General features: G+C 52.2%; 1 protein-coding gene across 1 annotated transcript in view; it reads right to left on the bottom strand.

Moving 5' to 3' along the window:
* Positions 1-19,779, bottom strand: part of CORO2B (coronin 2B) — a gene marked incomplete at both ends in the record, with an annotated part of 74,107 nt that overhangs the window by 2,748 nt on the left and 51,580 nt on the right. The window contains 8 exons of the mRNA XM_080692199.1: positions 2,035-2,174; positions 2,299-2,389; positions 2,657-2,769; positions 7,062-7,158; positions 7,843-7,947; positions 9,695-9,811; positions 11,926-12,090; positions 12,661-12,810. Coding sequence (XP_080548325.1) covers positions 2,035-2,174; positions 2,299-2,389; positions 2,657-2,769; positions 7,062-7,158; positions 7,843-7,947; positions 9,695-9,811; positions 11,926-12,090; positions 12,661-12,810 — 978 coding nt within the window. The remainder of the gene's footprint in view (positions 1-2,034; positions 2,175-2,298; positions 2,390-2,656; positions 2,770-7,061; positions 7,159-7,842; positions 7,948-9,694; positions 9,812-11,925; positions 12,091-12,660; positions 12,811-19,779) is intronic.

The following is a 19,779-nucleotide window of genomic DNA, read 5'->3' as shown; positions in this document are numbered from 1 at the left end:
GCCGCGCTGGCTTAAGAGACCCTGTTTCCAAATAAAAAATATAAAATAGGTCTGGGAGTGTAGCCCGGAGGTAGAAGGCCTTCCGGGAACCCCAGTACCGCCAAAAAAAAAAAAAAAAAGAAAAAGAAAAAGAGAGAGTTGTTTCTATAAAAACGTAGGCAAATGCTTTAGAAAATCTTGCTAAAGGTGATGCTAATAAAATCATAGCTGACTTAGGTGTGACTGATATAACCATGGAGACTGGTGAATATTCTGTACCTTGAATGTGTGACAGTGGATACACAACTGTGTTTGTCAAAACTCCTAGGACAGCCCGGCATAGCAGTGCATGCTTGTAATTCCAGCTACTTAGTGAGGCTCTCAGCAACTTAGTGAGACCCTGCTTCCAAATAAAATATAAAAAATAGGTCTGGGAGTATAGCCTGGAGGTAGAAAAGCCCCTGGGTTCCATCCCCAGTACCGCCAAAAAATAAAATAAAATAAAATAATATAAAAAGCCGGGCGTGGTGGCACACGCTTGTATTCCCCACTCTTGGGAGGCTGAGACAGGAGTATCTTGCAGGTTCGAAGCCAGCCTTAGCTGGTTTAAGAGACCCTGTCTCCAAATAAAATATAAAATAGGTCTGGGAGTGTAGCCCAGAGGTAGAGGGCCCCTGGGTTCCATCCCCAGTACCACCAAAAAACAAAAACAAAAAACAAAAACAAAAAAAACCCTCCTAGGACTACACCAAATGAGGAATTTCAGACCTCAAGTCACCTGTCCCACCAACAGATTAGAGAAAATCCTGAAGACTAGGGCTTTACTTTCAGATTGACTTTAAGTTCTTATTCCATCTAAACTGAACTAAAACTGGAAGTTGGAGTTTAGGGTACATTTTTATAAAGAAAGACCTGGCAGAGTCCAATCAGAGGAGAACTTCTCAAGAAAAGCTTCTTCTTGTGGCCGGGTGTGGTAGTACACACTGTAATCCCAGTACTTGGGAGGCTGAGACAGGAGGATCCTAGTTTTGAGGCCCTGCAGCCCTACGAGTGAACATGGAGGCAGACCCTTCCTCAGTCGAGACATCAGAAGTGGGAAAGCTCCAGCTGATGCAGTAACCACAGCCTCATAAGAGAGCTTGAGCCGCAGCACCCACAGAGGCTGTGGCATAATACATACTTGTGGCATAAATCAGTCAGTTTGGGGGCTACTTGTTACACAGCAATAGATAGCTAATACAGTCGACCTCTTCCTTCGAGCATTTAGTATGAGCCAGGAAGAGTACTAGACACAGATTCTCTCTTTAATGCTCAGAACATTTCATACCCACCACCCTGAAAAATGAACTTAGGGCAAGAAATTGCTCAGTTACAGTTGGGAGACAGCAGAGCCACGATTCAAATGCATCTGGGTCCACACAGACATCCTCATTCGCTGCACCTGGCCCGGTGGTTGTCATACAGCAGGTGACCTGTGGCTTGTAGCTGAGCTGAACGGTGTTGGCACCTGGGACTGGGGTGCCCATTGGATGGAGATGCCTTCAGGGGCCCTAGACAAAGCCCAGCTCCAGCTGTCCCTGAGGAGCTGGCTTCCATTTCAAATGGCACAAAGGACACGCTCAGAACTAGCCGGCCTCTTGCACGGGGCAGGGAGTGTCAAAGCCGATGCTGCGATCAGCCTGGGAAGGCAGGGTCATGATGCCCGAGGCCAGGGAAGGCAGGGCCATGATGCCCGAGGCCAGGGAAGGCAGGGCCATGATGCTCAGATTTCCAATCCTGTTACTCACCCCGTGACAGCAATGTTCTGGCATGGATTCACACAGAGATGCACAACTCCATGTGTTAGTGAATCTGAAGTGTGTGGGGGGCAGTTTCTCCCCAACATCCCAGCTTTTATTTGATGCGGTCAGAGGCAATGGGAGCCAACAGCAGGCATTTGTCACAGGAAGGAAAAGGCCCCCAAATGGAGCTGGTCCAGGAGCCAGAAGCCCATAATTGCAACACAAAGGGCTCGCTCTCCCAGGGCCCGTGGAGGTGATGACTTAGGTTCCTTACCTCGTTCTCTGTCCTGGGTGGGACGTTTTCTAGTAAATCTATCCCGTTGACCACCACGCTCTTCTTTTCTCTGATGGGAGCCTTAAACACCACTTTCGAGGTCTTCTTGTATCCTTCCTTCAGGGACATCAGCACGGGATCTAGGGAGGGTGGGGGAGGCGGTCTCACCGACGGTTGGCTGGGCTCGAGGGAAAGTTGAGGCAGGAGGGCGTGCTAGGGGACGGGCAGGCCAGGCTGCCGCCCGAAGTCCACCTGCAGCAGTACCTCTGTTGATGCCTCCCAGCCATTCATCCGGGGTCAGCGCCGGCTCCGTGCCCGGTGTCATGGGGTAAATGTCTTCCTGGTAGGAATCCGACTGCAGTGGGAGAGGGCAGGGGAGTAGACAGCTGGGGGCTGTCGGGAGAGTCCCTGCTGTCGTCCGGAGCTGCCCTCCTCACTGACCCCAACCTGCCTGTGAGCTCTCTCCCTCGGTGGCTGGACCTAGAACTGCCTGCACTCGGGGCCAAGCCAAGGCGTGCCCACCTGAGCGTGCCCGCCACGCTCCACCCCGCGGAGCCTGGAGACCCTCACCCCAGCGCCAGCTTTGTCAGGGCTCCTCCAGGCTGAGCTCAGCCCCACTCACCCTCCGGGGCACAATCATGGAGATAGGCTCGATCAGGCCCTTGAGCGTCACCAGCTTGTAGAAGCGGAACACCTCGCAGGCAGACACGTCCAGCCCGTGCTTGGGCATGACGCCTGTGGAGAGGCACACGTGGCTCCGTGGGGTCCAGGGCGCCACCCCTTCCGTATATTTACCCGCCCTGCCATGTCCTCAGCCAGGGGACAGAGGGTCAAAGGCAGTGACTGATACCCAGGGCACAGGGGGACTGGGGATCTTTTTAAATATTTTTTTCTTCCTAGTACTGGGGATCGACCCCAGGGCATTCCACTATAGTGTCTTGCTAAATTGCTGAGGCTGGCCTCAAACCTGTGATCCTCCTGTCTCAACCTCCCAAGTACTGGGTTTACAGGTGTATGCCCACCACACCCGGCTGGCTGGGGCTTCTTGAATTGGGCTTTGATAGAATGTGATTCTGGATTCTCAAATAAGGGCCCAGACAAGACTTACCACAGTACACACTACGCACCCTGAGAACCAGGGCTATTTATTTATTTCAGAAATTAATTAATTAATTAATTTAATGGTACTAGGGATGGAACCCAGGGGCATTCAACCTCTGAGCTACACCACCGGCCCTTTCTTCAAGTTTCATTTTGAAATAGGGTCTTGGTAGGTGAATAACTGTCTCGCTACTTGCCGAGGCTGCCCTCAAACCTGCGATCCTCCCGCCTCAGCCTCCCAAGTACTGGGATTACAAGCGTGCACCATCATGCCCGGCTCTATACTGGAACCTCTTAGACTCAGACAGAGCTGCAGAAATATTTGAATCTGGTCCGCTCCTTTAGACATGCGGCCCTTGAGGGCTGGGGGCAGGCAGGGGTGTGCTGGAGGTCTCCGTGCAGCAGGCGCAGGGCTGCAGCGCCCCAGCCTTGTGAAAGGAAGTGTCTTCCTAAGCTCTGTGTCCCCAGAGGGTAAGGAGGGCCACGCCCTTTCCCCTTTCTGTTGGGAGCCTTGCAGGCCCGGCAGCGCATGCGTGTGCTGTCACTGTGTTTCATGGGCCTCAATGTTCCTGTCCTTATCAGCTACATCTCCCGAACACCTGCTACAGGGAAGTGGGGCAGCGGGGTGGTGTTAGCAGCAAAGTCTGGGCACAGACAAACCCAGTTTGGATCTGGACTCCACCCCTCTTTCCAGCTGTGAGTCCCCATGCAAGTCACCAGCTCCTTGAGCTTTTGTTCCTTGGACAGAAACCACTGACGTGGTTGAGCGGAGCTGTCCCCTCCGCACCTGCACGGACTGCCGTCTTGTCTTGGCCCATAATGTGACTGCGAAGGAGGGCGGGCTCTGTGTCCCCGCCTCTAGGAATGGGAGCTGCTCTTCTAGGCAAAGGAACCCAGGAGCTAGAGGGGATGGTGCCGCAGGTGGCCCTGCGTTTACTGCCAGCAGGCCTGGGTTTGAATTCTGTTTCTGCCACTTCACAGCTGTACGACCTGCAGGGGTGAGCTACTTAAAGTCTTTGAAGCTAGGAAAAGTGCTTTTTCATGGTCAGTGCCTCCCTAAGTTGCTGAGGCTAGCCTCGAACCTTTGGTATTCCTGTCTCAGCTTCCCCAAACACTGGGATTAGATGTGTGTCACTGCTCCTGGTCAAGCCCCGATAATCTTTTTTTTTTTTTTTTTTTTTTTTCTGTACTTGGATTGGAACTCAGGGGCATTCTACCTCCGAACACCCCAGCTCTATTTTTTATTCGTTTGTGTGTGTGTGTGTGTGTGTGTGTGTGTGTGTGTGTGTTACTAGGGATGGAATCCAGGGACTTCCTACCTCCAGGATACACTCCCAGACCTATTTTATATTTTATTTGGAAACAGGGTCTCACTAAGTTTCTGAGAGTCTCACTAAGTAGCCGAGGCTGGCTTTGAACCCGTACGATCCTCCTGTCTCAGCCTCCCAGGTGCTGGGATTACAAGAGTACGCCACCACGCCCGGCTCTTATTCTTTTTTTCTTTATTCTTTATTTATATTTATTTATTAATTTATTTGTGGGTCTGGGGAAGGAACTCAGGGGCATTTGGCCTCTGAGCTACATCCCTTGCCCTATTTTTTATTCTTTATTTTGAAACAGGGTCTCACTAAGTTGCAGAGGGCCTCACTAAGTAGCTGAGGCTTTCCGAGAACCGCGATCCTCCAGTCTCAGCCTCCCGAATGCTGGGATTACAAGCGTGTGCCACCATGCCCGGCTTTTTTATTCTTTATTTTGAACAAGGTCTCACTGAGTTGCAAAGGGCCTCACTAATTAGCTGAGCTTTCCAAGAACCGCGATCCTCCTGTCTCAACCTCCCAAATGCTGGGATTACAGCGTGCGCCACCACGCCCGGCTAAAGCCCCAATAATCTTGATCATTTCATATCACATCATGTTGTCCCATCTCCCAAACCCCCTCCACTGTGTTCCAATAAAATACAAACACAGTCCCCTCGTTAGCACACCCTGCCCACCTCTCCACTCCTGCTAAGCCACACCATCTACTCGGCACTTAGGCACACTGACCCCCACTGACCCCCTCTGACCGTTCTGGCCACGGGGCCTTTGCAATAACCACTCTCTCAGCCAGGAGGACTCTTCCCCTTCCTGCCTTTCAGGTCTCAGCTTATCATCTCTCCAGAGAGGCCTCCCTGTCCCCCGGGGTGCAGCAGCCCCCTTCACTCTCAGTTCTATCCCCCTGTTGGAATCTCTGCCTAGAACTCACTTCCATGAGATATTTTTCTTACTTGTTTACTGTCTCCCCCACCTGCACGTGAAATGGGAGCCCTGCCCTGTCCCACGTCACCCTGTACCTAGTCCTCCTCCGGGGCTGGTGTGCCGCGGGGACCCACTGAGTGCTGCCGACAATACCCGAGGAGCGTGAGCAGCAAGCCACTCTGTGTTTTGGGGCGTGTCTCCACGCCTGACAGCGGTTCTCCAAGTAGGTTGGATTCTCCCATTTTTCAGATGAGGAAGCTGAGACTTGGAATGTGAGCCCAGGTCTGACTCCAAAGTCCAGGCTGGCCCTTCCTTTCCTCCTCCTCTTCCTCCTCTCCTCCTCCTCTTCCTCCCTCTCCCCCTCCCCCTCCCCCTCCTCCTCCTCCTTCTTCTTCTTTCTCTCTCTCTCTCTCTCTCTCTCTCTCTCTCTCTCTCTCTCTCTCCCTCCCTCCCTCCCTCCCTCCCTCCCTCCTTCCCTCTCTCTGAATTGAATTCAGGGGTGTTTTACCACTGAGCAATACCCCCGATCCTATTTTTTTGGTGGTACTGGGAGTGGAACCCAGAGGCTTTCTACCTCCGAGCTATACTCTCAGACCTATTATATATTTTTTATTTGGAAACAGGGTCTCACTAAGTTGCTGAGAGCCTCACTAAGTAGCTGAGGCTGGCTTTGGACTTGTGCAATCCTCCTGTCTCAGCCTCCCAAGCGCTGGGATTACAAGCGTGCGCCCCCACACCCGGCTCCCCCCAATCCTATTTTGAAACAGCGTCTCACCAAGTTGCCACACACTAACCCCAAACCCATGATCCTCCTGTCTCAGCCTCCCAAGTACTGGGTTACAGGTGTGTACCAGGGCACCTGGCTATCCAGGCTGATTTTTTTTTTCTTTTAATACAATTTGGTGATGGGGTGGCACTGAGGGGTGACAGAGCTGGGGAGGGTGGGGATGTGGATGGCCCAGGGACCTCAGACCTCGCTGTGTCTCAATGTCATTGGTAGTCACTGAGCCGAGCTCTTGGGCCCCTTTCAATTCCTATGTCCTTAAAGCAGGTTCTCAGTCCCTGTCTGTGACATCAGACAGAGGGAACCAGCCAGGCTCGGGCTCCAAGAGCGAGGGATCTCTGCGGAGGTGGGGGTGGGCCCTGCAGAGCTTTGTCTTGGAGAATCAGAACCCCAGTCTCCAATTGCTGGCTCATACGCACTGCTAGTGTCAGGTGACAGAATGAAAATCTCGCTGTAAGACTTGGGGAGCATCTCACCTGGCTCTTGTGCAGCCACTCGGACTCTCTTGGGGCCGCAGTGACGGGCACCAGGACTCCTTCCCACCCTTTCAGGCGAGGTCGGAGCTGATGCCGGGGCCTCGGGAAGGGACTTGGCTCCAGCCTCCGCTCCAGTGCTAGTCACTGACCTACCCGGGGCTCAGGCTACCCCCAGCCACTGGGAATGAGTCACTGAGCGGCCCCTGCAGGCTGCTCCTGAGCAGAGATGACGGTGGCCACAGGCCAAGGGCAGTGGCAGGCGGGCTGCGCAGAGGCCCTCGGGCCTTCCCAAGGGGCAGCGCCCACGGTTCTGACTAGCTTATGAGCTGCAGCCCCTGCGGCCCCCTGAGTCACAGTTCCTTTTCAGGGAGGGGGCTTACTCACCAGCTAAATGTCCAGTCTCCTGCAGCAGCCCCCACAGCCCCTTACCTAGGCCTTTTTGCGGGGCCGGTGAGCGGAACTCCATGAGGTAGCTCAGGTAGGGCTTCTCCGTGCTGATCTCGTAGTACCGGATGTTCCCGTCTCCCTGCGGGCAGGAGACAGGCCGGTGAGGAGGGGGGCGGGCTGACGGGGTCCTGGTCCCTGGAATCCGGGATCCACCGTAGATGACCACAGACCCAGAGGTGATCACAGATGAGGAGACCTGGCTTTTAATTCTTGGTGGCTCTGCCATGGGGGACTTCCTGGAAGGGTAGGGATGGAGGGGGGATGGGAGGAAGAGTGTGTGTGTGTGTGTTTGTGTGTGGTGTGCATGTGTGTGTAGAGAAAGCTTTTTCCTTCCTCCTTCTCTCCCTCCCTCCCTTCCTTCCTTTCTTCCTTCCTTCGTATTGGGGATTGCACATGCCGGGCAAGTGCTCTACCACTGAGCTACACACTCCGAGCACAGGATTACAGGCCTGTGCCACCATGCCCAGCTGTAGACAGCTTTCCTAAACAACAAGGCTGTCTTCACCAAAGGTCTTGGCTGGTGTTTCAAATTCCAGATTCATCACCGTCTACACTGAGTCCCCGATCTCTCTTCCACTCTAACCCCTAGTCTACCTACTGGCACTTGAGCAGGAGTGAGTGTAGACTTGAGGGTGGGTGCAGACAGGAGGAGGTGAGAGCCAGGACCTGGGTTGGCTCATGGAAGCCAGAGAGGCTGGGCTGGCTCTTTGGAGGGGTCAGGGCTCTCCCACAGGCCGCTCCCTCCTCCTCCCTCTTCCACTACCTTGCCGGCCAGGTAGAGCATGTGGGTGTCAGCGTCATAGAAGGGGAACAGGAGGCCGGAGAGTCCATCGATTTCTTCCTCGATCAGCGGCATGGACAGGTCCTCCTGCAGGGAGCGGGCGGGGCAGGAGGCTGTATGTCTAGGCAGGACAGCAAGTCACCTTGCCAGATCCCAGAAAAACTCCCACAGCTACAGCCTCTTTATGCCAAGACCCCCTCCCCCATGGCACAAAGCCTGTTCTAACATTCCTTGTCAGGAGGAGCAGCCCGGGCGGGAAGGGCACAGCAAGTAGGAGGGAGGGATCCAGTCCCCTCCCCATACCCACTACTTGCTCAGTGTCCCCAGGTGAGCCACCAGGTCTCCCTGGAGCTCAACCCCAGTTCTGGAAAAAAAAAGGCAAGCCAGCCGCGGTGACACATGCCTGTAATCCCAGTACTTGGTAGGCCAAGACTGGAGGATCACAGGTTCAAGGCTACCTTCAGGCACTTAGCGAAACTCTTTGCAATTCAGCAAGACCTTGTTTCAAAATAATGTCCCCCTGCTGGGCGTGGTGGCACACACTTGTAATCCCTGTGCTTGGGAGGCTGAGACAGGAGGATCGCATAGGTATGAAGCCAGCCTCAGCTACTTAGTGAGGCTCTCAGCAACTTTGTGAGACCCTGTTGCCAAATAAAAAATTTAAAAAATAGGGCTGGGAGTATAGCCCGGAGGTAGAAAGCCTCTGGGTTCCACCCCCAATACCACACACACACACACACAAAATAATAATAATAATGTCCCCGGTTCAGTCCCCAGACACACACACACACACACACACACACACACACACACACACACACACGGCAAACATCTTTCAGGTGGGGGGGCAGGGCATTGTCCTGAAGCCTGGGGAGGGGGTCATCCTCTACAGCTATGTGACTCTGGTCTGTCAGAGCTGCTGGCCCAGGTGCCTGACTTTCTGAGATCGTGGATTCTGGATGGCAGCCAAGGGACATTTCGCTTCCTTTAGCCCGGACCCCACCGGCCAGCGCTGGGCCCTGGCCCTCCAGCCAGCCAGCTGCCCTGCTCAGGCACCAGCAGCTCTTCTCGGGAACAGCAGGTCTGCAGCTGGGTGCACCTTACCCGGGAACGCTCTTCCTGTCCCCTGTTTAACTGACAGGAAGTCACACTGAAAGCTGAGCATCCGCTACCGACCTTGGGCCACTCACTGGCCCATGCAGTGGCTCTGAGCGAGGTAGGGGATGGGAGAGGGTGGAGAGGACCAGACTCAGTTCCCACGACCCCACAACCCAGCCAGGAGGTGAGCCAGGCCTGGCTTGAGGCTGCAGATGGAGTCTGGGCACAGACAGGCACTGCTGGAAGCAGCATTTGGGGAAGGAGGCCGAGCTCTGCTCCCGCCCCCAGTGTGAGGATGCTGGGCTGGCTGCCCTGGGGCCCTAGGCCTTGGCAAGGCGTGGCTGGAGGGTCTCCAGAGCCCAGTACTCCCCAGCCCCACTCCTGGACTGGATCCCAGCACACGCTGGTGTGTGGGTGGGTTTGTGAGCGCCTGCAAGTCTAGCCGGGGTGGGGGGTATGCACTGCCTGTCCACTCTCAGCACAGGAAGAGCCCCAGCCTTGGCCCTTTCCATGTACCGCCTCCTGGTCCATCTCTCCCACCCCCAGTATCACGTGAACCACATTCTGGCTCTGTCCTCCTCTGGTCTCTTGTTTCCAACTCAACCTAGAGGGAGGCCCCAGGGACCCAGGCCACAAGCCTCACTCTGCTCTCCCCCGATCTGGAAAGCAGAGACCCTGGAGCTCAGGCCTGGGCTGCCTGTGCCCTTGCTGCCCACTGCCAGGCTCCCGCACTGACCTGGTCCCAGAGGGCGATCTGCCTCGTGTTCCACCTGGACACCCCCGTCGTGAGAAGCCGCTTCATGTTTCCCAGGAACACTACGCGGTTTACTCGGTGGTTTTTGCAGTTGGCTTCCTGGTGGGGACAGACAGAGCCCCAGTAAGCCAGGGCCCCCATACTTGGTACTATAGCGGGCTGTGCAGCGGCTCCCGCGAGAGACATCCACATCTCGATCCCAGGATGTGGGGAAAGTTGCGTTATTTGGAAAAGGGGTTCTTGCAGATGTCAGTAAGTTAAGGATCCTAAGAGGAGATTACCCTGGACTGTGCAGGTGGGCCCTACACTACATGAGGAGTGTCCCTGTGAGACATCAGGGTATACAGACACAGAGAGGCGGCAAGACCTGGACCCTGCAAGGGGTCAGAATGGATTCTCCCCAGCCAGGCATGATGACGGCGCACGCTTGTAATCCCAGTACTCCGGAGGCTGAGACAGGAGGCTCACAGGTTCTCGGCCAGCCTCAGCTACTTAGTGAGGTTCTCTGCAACTTAGTGAAACCCTATTTCAAAATAAAAAATAGAGCTGGGGATTGGGGGTGCATATAAAGAAAAAAAATGGATTCTCCCCATTTTTTCGCCTCCGGAAGGAATGTGGCCCGATGACATCTTGATCCGGGACAGCTGGCCACAGGCTGTGGAAGAAATTTCTGCTGTTTTAAGCCCCCAGTCTACAGAAAGTTTTCACAGCAGCTGCAGGAAATGAATGTAGGCGCTGTGGAGCATCGGAGGCCTGGGAACCAGGAAGCCGGGCTGCTGCCACCCCCCAGAGCTGGTGGGAACAGGGAAGGGAGGGGGCAGGAGGGACCACAGGCCTCTTAAACCTCACCAAGGCACCATTTTGGAGACCAGGAGGTGAGGCTCAGGAGGACGCGGGGCACTTGTGCGCTTCCCGAGGCAATAACCACTTCATCAGGAGGCCCCTTAACAGCATCCTCCGCCTCTTCTCCCTCCATCCGCTCAGGGCACTGCGCCCCTAACGCACCACAGTAGGAAAGAGCCTGGGAGGTGCCCACAGGTCCCGGCTGCTGCACATGCTCTGGGCTTCAGTCCCAGCTAGCCAAAACCAAGGTGGAGCCTGGGAGAAGTCCGCACCCTGCCTGGGCTCCTGTTCTCATTGTAAGCTGGAGGTTGAGTCCTCTGCTCCGACATCCTTTCTGTTCATTGTGGGCGTTGGGTTTGAAGTCTATCCTCCCTCGGACTGTTCAAGTCTCTCAACTCCTCCAGGAATCAATGTTCCCATGGTGTAACATGGAAAAAGCAACAGGCCCCACCTCGGTGGCCGTCCTGATGACCAGCCACACGGCCACGTGGAGCCCTTCATAAACGTCACGCACAACTACAGCTATTTACATGCAGTAGCAGTAGTGGCAGGTGTGCTTCTGGGTTTGCAGTATTGGACTCTCCCACCTGACACCCCATCAGGTGTTCATCTTTCTTGTTTCTCATCCTTCCTAGCACCATGTCTGGCATACAGTGGGTGCTCAAGAAATGTTCATCTATTCTCCCCAGTATCCCCTAATCTCTTCCTTATACTCTAGCCCCAAGATATTCAATGATCAAAATATGGATCTAAGCCCGGCGTGGTGGCCCACGCTTGTAATCCCAGCATTCGGGAGGCTGAGACAGGAGGATCACGGTTAGAGGACAGCCTCAGCTACTTGGTGAGGCTCTCTGCAACTCAGTGAGACCCTGTTTCAAATGAAAGAATAAAAAATAGGGCAGGGGATGTAGCTTGGGGGTCAAATGCCTCTGGATTCCATCCCCAGACCTGCAAAAAACAACAACAAAAAAAGGATCTAAGTTCACCACCAACCTCCCCCCTTGGAGCGACTGCAGGATAGTGGCCTGAGACCTTCCTCGTGCAGGAGTCCAAGGCCCTTCCTGCACCCACGACGGGACACTTGGTTGCTACCTGGGGATGTGTGGGCTGCCGGGGGCCACCAGAGCAGGATATAAGAATGCCACATGGAAGAGGGAGTGCAGCGGGGGCAGGAAAGGGCACTAGGGTCCCCCCCACCCAGCACAAGGCAGGGTTCCCATGAGCAAAGAGCCCAAGCAGATGGGCCAGTCGCCAGCAGGTGCAGGCAGGGTGTGTGGGGAGGGCCCAACACAGGCATTTCCTTTGGACCTGGCTAAGCTGAGCTTCAACCCCAGTCCTTCCCCCTCCACCTCCAAAGAAATCGATCCCACCTGCAGGACGCGGCCGGAGCGGGGCTCGATGACACGCAGCTTCTTGTCCTTGCAGGTGGTGGTGAGCAGGCTGCCGTCCGTGTTGAAGGACATGCAGAGGATCACGTCGCTGTGGCAGTCGATCATCTTCACGGGCTCGCCCACGTCCAGGTTCCAGATGAGGACCTGCGGAGGCAGACGTCCAGGACAGGTCAGCCGGTGTCTGTCCTCCATCCATACCCGATGGCCCTTGGAGGAACGCCTGCTAGGTTGCTGCTGAGTGCTAGACAGAAAGGCTGACACGGTCCTGTTGTGCAAATCCACTGACCTCCTTGACAGGTCCCAGCCCCAGCCTGGCCTCGGTTTCTAGCAAGAACAAGCATCCCTTGCCCGGTCCCAGGTGGCCAGCACACCTCTGAGGACGCGCTTGGAGCGGGGCTGGGCTCTGCTTCCTTCCCTCCAGCAGTTTGGGTCCTCCTGTGCTACTGGGAGGGCAGTGGCCACTCCGGGGTAAGAAGTGGCCAGACAGGGGGTATGGGCATGAGTGGACATTCTCTTGTAGTCTCTCAACCACCAGGGAAGGCAGGAAAGAAGCCTTCAGGCCCCCAGGAATGACGGGGTGCATGGGAGACGCTCAGTCACATGTCATGAAGGGAGGAGCGGATGGATGGATGAGCCCCTGGTAGTGAGCTCCTTGGGACAGATGCTCCCTGCAGAGCCCGAGCCTCCGCCCCACTGCCCCGCCCCCGCCTGCACCTTGTAGTCGTAGCCAGCGCTGAACAGGATGTTGTTGGTGGTGGGGTGCCACTCCACCAGCCCCACACGCCGGCTGTGGCCGTGGAGCTCCAGGAGTGCCTCGGTCATATTCCGCTTCAGCCCCCCCTCGGGGATCTCCCAGATCCGCACCTGCAGGGGGGAACGAGGCACTTTGGCTGGGTGCTTTGGGGACCCTCTTCCCGAGACTCCAGGCTTTCCAAGAGCTGCCAGGCAAGGCACCTGGGGGTTCCAGGCAGTGGACAGAGCCCGACTTGAGGCAGGTTGGGTGTGGTGGGAGGAGAGAGCTTTGCCTCTGGAAGAGCTTTCTCTGAAGAGTTTTCTTTGTAGACACAGGACTATTATTCCTGGCATGCTGCTATTGCTGCGGTCCCACCAGGCTGAGTGCCATGAACGTGCAGCTTTTGCAAGTAGAAAGCTGACCTCCCCCTTCCACCCTACAGAGACACTCTGCCCTCCTTCTCCTATCCTGATTGTCGCCCAGGGACTTGGCCCCACTCTGCCCCCAGCACAGGACGGACACCTGATATAAGAGAAAACGGAGGCTGGGAGGTCCTGGTCATCCTGAGAGAGAAGGGACTCAGGAAGGCAGGGAGAAACTGGGTAGAGGTGGGCTGATCCCCAAGATTTTCAGTCTTGGGGATGCTAACAAGGAGATAAAGGTGGTCCGCTGAAGAAAGGATGAGACTCTCAGAGAACTGCAGAGAGAAGAGACCTTGCTAGCCCCCAAGAGAGGGGAACTGAGCCGATTCTGCCATTCCCAAATAACCCCCCTGGTTACTGACATCGCCTGGTGGGCTTCTGTCACTCAAAACAAATTTCCATGGTGCCATCTATACAGGAGGTGGGGGATCCCAGCCTGGCCTTGCCTACTGGGGGTACAGAATGGAAAATGGTGGCAACTCTGTATAAACAATAAAGTGCTATAAAGATCTATGGGATTACAATTCTTGTTATTATCACCATGAATATTGTTTATTAGTACTTGGGCGTGGTGGTGGACGCTTGTAATCCCAGCACTTGGGAGGCTGAGACAGGAGGATTACAGAGTCCTGACCAGCCTCAGCTACTTAGTGAGGCCCTTTGCAACTTACTGAGATCCTGTTTCAAAAATAAAATACTAAAAAATAAGGCAGGGGATGTAGCTCAGAGGTAGAATGCCCCTGGGTTCCATCTCTGGTACCTCAAATTGTTTATTAGTGTCTAACAAAATGGCAAGAAAACACACGTGCTTAGGGCATCTTTAAAACAATCCCTTTAAAAATGTAAACTCAGCCAGATATGGTGGTATACCCCTGAATCCCAGTACTTGGGAGGTTGAGACAGGAGGATCCCAGGTTTGAGGCCAGTTTCAGCAACTTAGCAAAACCCTGTGTCAAAAGAAAAAAGAAAAAGGGCTGGGGGCACAGCTCAGAGGTTCAATCCCCAGCACCCTAAGAAAAAAATAATCCTTGCTAGAAAGCAGAAAACAAGAAAAATAGCTTTGAGACACACCATTTTAAATCTGCTAAAATGGCCAACTTTTAAAAAAAGTCAGTGTTGGCAAGATTATGCTGGAGACTTCCGGGAAGATGGCGACTGAGAAAAGCGGGGCTTAAGAGCCCCGCTAACAACCAATCTCCATTACCACAAAATCAGCACCTTTCATAGCCAGAAAACACCATCACCAGAGAAACAAAAAAATCACCAGGCTCCAGAGAGAAAGCTGACTGAGAACAGAGCTCAGAGCCACAGAGGAGATACACCGGCCTCAAGCCCGAGGACGCGGCAGCAGCGCCATACTGCCGGCGGCAGCGGCAAATTCACCTGACGGCTACAGCAAGCTGAGGTGAGCCGCTGCGGAACAGCCAGGCGGGATTTCTCGCCGCAGGTAAAATCTAAAGCTCCCAGTGGCTGAGCTCAGCACACGCCGCAGGGATTCAGGATGGAAATCAAAACCAAGAAGAAATACGCCAGCCTCACGGCCAAGGGCGTAGCAGCGGCGCCATATTGCCACCGGCGGCAGCAGCAGAGAATTCACCGAATCCAGTAGAGCTACATCTGCGTACTCAAGAACAGTGAGTCAGATTGCGGGCCACAGAGGAGAAATCCCAGTACTGTACTCCCTGGGACTTGACCCAGTGGGGGAGTGGTGGTGGCAGAGATATTACACCATAGGAGAACGTGCAACCTGGCACCCCCCACAGTCTAAAGCAGCCTCTATCGACTCTCTGGGTCGGAGACTCTGTGATACAACCCAGTAAAGGAGTAGTGGGGTCTGAGATACTACAGACTCGAGATCCAGAGCACTTTAAGTGAAGTCATAGTGACCCAAGGGAAGAACCCAGAGAAGGCACAAACTTCCGAAATCATGGGAAAGAGGAATAATACTGGAGCAATGAATGCCCACAATCCCACAACATCAGAACCCGATAAAACAGAAAATCAGAGATTTCTAGAAGATCAAATCAGGAAAATAACTGTAGAAATAATAGAGGTGCTTCGAAAAGAACTCAGAGAGAGCCAAAAAGAGATAAAGGATGCAATTAATGAAGTAAAGGCCTCAATTCAAAGCACAAACAACTGATTAGACCACATGGAGAACAGAATCTCTCTCTTAGAAGATGATCATTCCAAAAATGAACGCATAGTTTCTAATCTAGAAAAAAATATCCAACAGCAGGAATCTGATATTGAAGAAATATGGGCCCATTTTAAGAGAGCTAACCTAAGAATAATTGGAATAGAGGAGGGAAAAGAAAGTGAAACCAAAGGGATCAACAATCTCTTCAAGGAAGTAATAGCAGAAAATTTTCCAAACATAGAGCAAGAGGTTGATACACAGGTCCAGGAAATTTATAGAACTCCCTTTAGACAGGATCGGAGAAGAGGATCCCCACGCCACATAATTGTCAAAATGACCAATGTGGAAGCCAAGCAGAGAATCTTAAAGGCAACAAAAATAAAGGGCCAAGTGACATTCAGAGGCAAACCAATTAGAATCACTCCAGACTTCCCAAACCAAGTTATGAGAGCCAGAAGGGCTTGGAGTAACATATTCCAAACTCTGAAAGAAAACAACTTCCAGCCAAAAATTTCCTACCCAGCAAAACTTTCTATCAAATTAGATGGAGAAATAAGAAGCTTCCATGACAAACAGAAACTGAAGGAATTTATGTCTTCAAAACCAGCACTAGAGAAAATACTCAAAGAGATTAACTACAAAGAAGAAATAGGTAACACACACCAAAACCAGAGAAACAAGAGTTTCCATCCAACAGTCAACTAAGATTGGTTATCTGTGGAGATTCATTACTTATGTTAGTCTTTTACCTATCTCTAAATGGTATTGTTTGCCTTTATTGTTGTTAATTTTTAGGATTTCTAGTTGGAATATTAATATACCTTCAGATATAGCATTTAGAAATATTTTATCCCATTCTATTAGTAACTGTTAACTCTGTTTACATTGTCTTTGGATATACAATATTTTTTTTTTATTTTTTAGGGAGTTTGTATACTCTTCTGTTGCCTGTGCCATTGAAATCATATCCAAGAAATCACTGCCAATTTCAATGTTGTGAGGTTTTATGACCCATATTTTCTCCTAAAAGTTTATAGTCTTAAGATTTATATTTAGGTCTTTTATCTATTTTGAGTTAATATTTGTATATGGGATTAGGTAAGGGTCCAACTTTATTCTTTTCCATGTAATTATTATTTTTCGACAATATTTAGTTAAAAGATAATTATTTCCTCCACCAAATGTTCGTGGAAACCTTGTCAAAAATAACTTGACAATATAGGGAAGAATTTAGCTCTAGGCTTTTATTTAACTCCAAGGGTTTATATATCTGCCTTTAGAACAGTACTACACTGTTTCAATTATTGTAGCTTTATATGGTTTGAAATCAGAAAATATATATCTTCTAGCTTTGTTCTTTTTCAAGATCGTTTTGGGTATCTAGAGTCCATATTCCATATTAGGATAGATTTTTTTTCTGAAAAATAAATATATAAATATATGATAGTTTCACCTAAAAAAATAGAAAAAAAATTCTCTGGTAAGAAAGAAAGTAAAAAGAAATATTGAAATGTTATCTTTAAGTCATCAAAAGCTTGGTATCAGACAAATGAAACTGTTATGTGAGATTATCATTTTTAATTTTGGATAAATTGCTATAATACTAGATGTCAACCACTAAGCCAAGCATGGGAGGGAGGGATGGGGAGAGAATGGGGTGGAGATCGGGTGGGGGCTGACTGGGCGATGTGTGCATGTATGCCTACAAAAGTTTGTATCCCACTATGATGTATGAATACAGTGCACCAAAAAAAAAAAAAAAAGATTATGCTGGAACTGGCAGGTACACTGGGGTTGGTAGTATTATAAATCAGAGGAACCCTTTCAGATGCAGTTTGGCAATCTTTAGTAGGAACCATAAAGACATCTATATTGTGCTCTTTGACTCCGTAACTTCACTCTTAAAATTCAAGGCAAGAAAAATCTCCAGGCACGAAGATGCTCACTACAACATCATCTTAACAGGAAACGTAGGAATGCTGTGGCCAACCTTGACCATGATTTGTCAGCAGGACACTTCAGCCATTCGACTGTAGTCCTGGAGACTGAGTATCCACGGGGAGCCTGAGAAAGCCCAAGGCTGACCCCAGGACTGGGGAGCAAGGGAATGGGGTGCCTCGAGGGGTTTCCTTGGATGAGCCTCCCAGCCAGGCCGGAGAAACGAGGTTTTCCGCCGGCGTGCCTGTCCACGGGGGGCGCAGGTAAGCGAGGCAGGCTGGAGCAGGGATTTGAGGTCAGCCCCGAGCGCGCCATCCTTGGCTGCGACTGATCGGCTTCAAATGCCCACTCGAGACAAAGTTTAGGTGCCAACGTGAGTCCCCACTTTCCCACTCCAGTCCTGCACGGTGGCTCCAGACCTCTGGTAAGGCCAGACATTCCCACCCAGTCCTGCTTGCTGGGGTGGCACAGAGGAGGGCGAGCGACAGAGGAGGGGTCCGGGATGCCCCGGCTCTATTTCTAACAGCTGCTGTGTAAGCGCGGTCCTTTGGAGGAGGACGGGTCTGGAAATGGTGGGGAGAACGGGGTGGGGACGGGCTGCTGGGGACAGGACACGACAGTCACCAGGAGGACGTGTATTCCTTTTGTCTCCGGGGTGAACTACAGGAAAGAGACTCTGGAAACCGGAAGACCAGCGCTTGTATTAGCTTGTGTTAGAACACGCGCGCCCGCGCGCGCGCGCACACACACACACACACACACACACCCCTTTCTATTTCTACCCCCTAAGGACACTCCTCTATCACTGTACTTCAATTTGCTTTTTTTCCCCACATAGCTATAGGCAGCGGCATCTTTCCACACCATTGTGTATTTCATTTTTTAACTTTTTTTTTGTACTGAGGATCGAACCCAGACGCAATCTATCTCCAAGCTACACACCCAGTCCTTTCTATTTTAAAACAAGTTCTTGCTAAGTTGCTAAGGGTGTCTCATTTTTTAATTGTCTGGAGGGGTTACTAGGGATTGAACCCAGAGGCGTTCTATTTCTGGGCTGGACCCTCCTTCAGGTCTTTTTGTTGTTTTGAAACAGGGTCTCACTAAGGTGTTGAGGCTGGCCTCTACCCTCCCATCCTTCTGTCTCAGCCTCCCATGTCCTGGGATTACAGGCGCGCACCACTGAGCCTGGCGTCGTTTCTTTGATTCTTAGAAACACAGTCCTTGGTGGCATGGAGGCGCACGCTTGTAATCCCAACATTCAGGAGGCTGAGACAGGAGGATCGAGGTTCACAGACAGCTTCAGCTACTTAGTGAGGCCCTCTGAAACTTAGTGAGACCCTGTTTCAAAATAAAGAATACAAAATAGAGCAGGAAGTGTAGCTCAGAGATCTAATGTCCCTGGGTTCTATCCCCAGCGCCCCCCCACCAAAAAAAAAAAAAAAAACCACCAAAAGAAACCTTGTCCTCTTTCCCGGTGCTTCTTGGCCACACTTGTCTGCACTTGTGTTGAGGTCCCAAGAGCTTTTGGACGCTAGGGGATGAGGCTGAGGTGTGGGGGAACAGGCAGGGAGGAGGTGTGGGGGCAGAGGGCTCTGTCTAGGGACACATTATTCAGCAGGCACTGCTCAGAGCTCAGGACGGAGGTAGGGGAATTTCCCTGGCCATTGGGAAGAACCTCCGAAGCCAGTATTTGGGCCTCATCCACTCTCTAGATTCCTGCGGAAGCCCCTCACCAGCCAGCGGGACCAGTATGGAGCTGCCCACCCTGCTCCCGACAGCACCGCGGGGCACTCAAGGCAAGGAGCCCGTGGGAGCACAGAGCTGGAGCAGCCGTGAATGCAGTGAGCAGGTAAGGGGGCAGAGGCAGGGTTGGAAGAGGAGTGTGCCACAAATTTAAAAGAATAGAGCTGGGCGTGGTGGCGCATGCTTGTAATCCAAAATTCTGGAGGCTGAGACAGGAGGATCGCGGTTCGAGGATAGCTTCAGCTACTTCGTGAGGCCCTTTGCAACTCAGTGAGACCCTGTTTCAAAATAAAGAATGAAAACTAGGGCTGGGGGTGTGGCTCAGAGGTAGAATGCCCCTGGGTTTCATTCTCAGTACCACCAAAAAAAAAAAAAAAAAAAAAAAAAGAAGAATATGAAGGGGTGTGGGGAGGTACAAGGAGGCAGATTAATGCACAGTCCCTGTGGGTTTGGGCACAGTGGTTGGGGAGCCACAGGTGGGTCAGCCTGGCTGGTGTGGGGTAGGTTGGCAGGTGCAGGGGAGGCCAGGGGCCATGTGTCACACCTTGTCACCAAGGCCTGAACACACCCTGCTTGGGCCCAGAGTCTCAGGTAAAACAAACAAAAACTCTTCAGCTGGGCACCATGGTAAACCCCTGTAATCCCGGGACTTGGGAGGCTGAGACAGGAGGATTGCAGGTTCAAGGATAGCCTCAACAACTTTAGTGAGACTCTGTCTCAAAATAAAAAGGGCTAAGGGTAGGGAGATCAAAGGTAGAAGAACGTCCTTGGGTTTATTCCCAGTACCCAAACAAAACAAAAGAAAAATCTGAGGTGTCTGCCACGTGCTGGGTTAAAGCATAGAACCCCGGGGGCCG

Source organism: Muscardinus avellanarius (genome assembly GCF_963383645.1).
Source record: "Muscardinus avellanarius genome assembly, chromosome: 3".
In the NCBI taxonomy this organism is placed as follows: domain Eukaryota; kingdom Metazoa; phylum Chordata; class Mammalia; order Rodentia; family Gliridae; genus Muscardinus; species Muscardinus avellanarius.
This window is presented reverse-complemented; position numbering and strand designations above follow the sequence as displayed.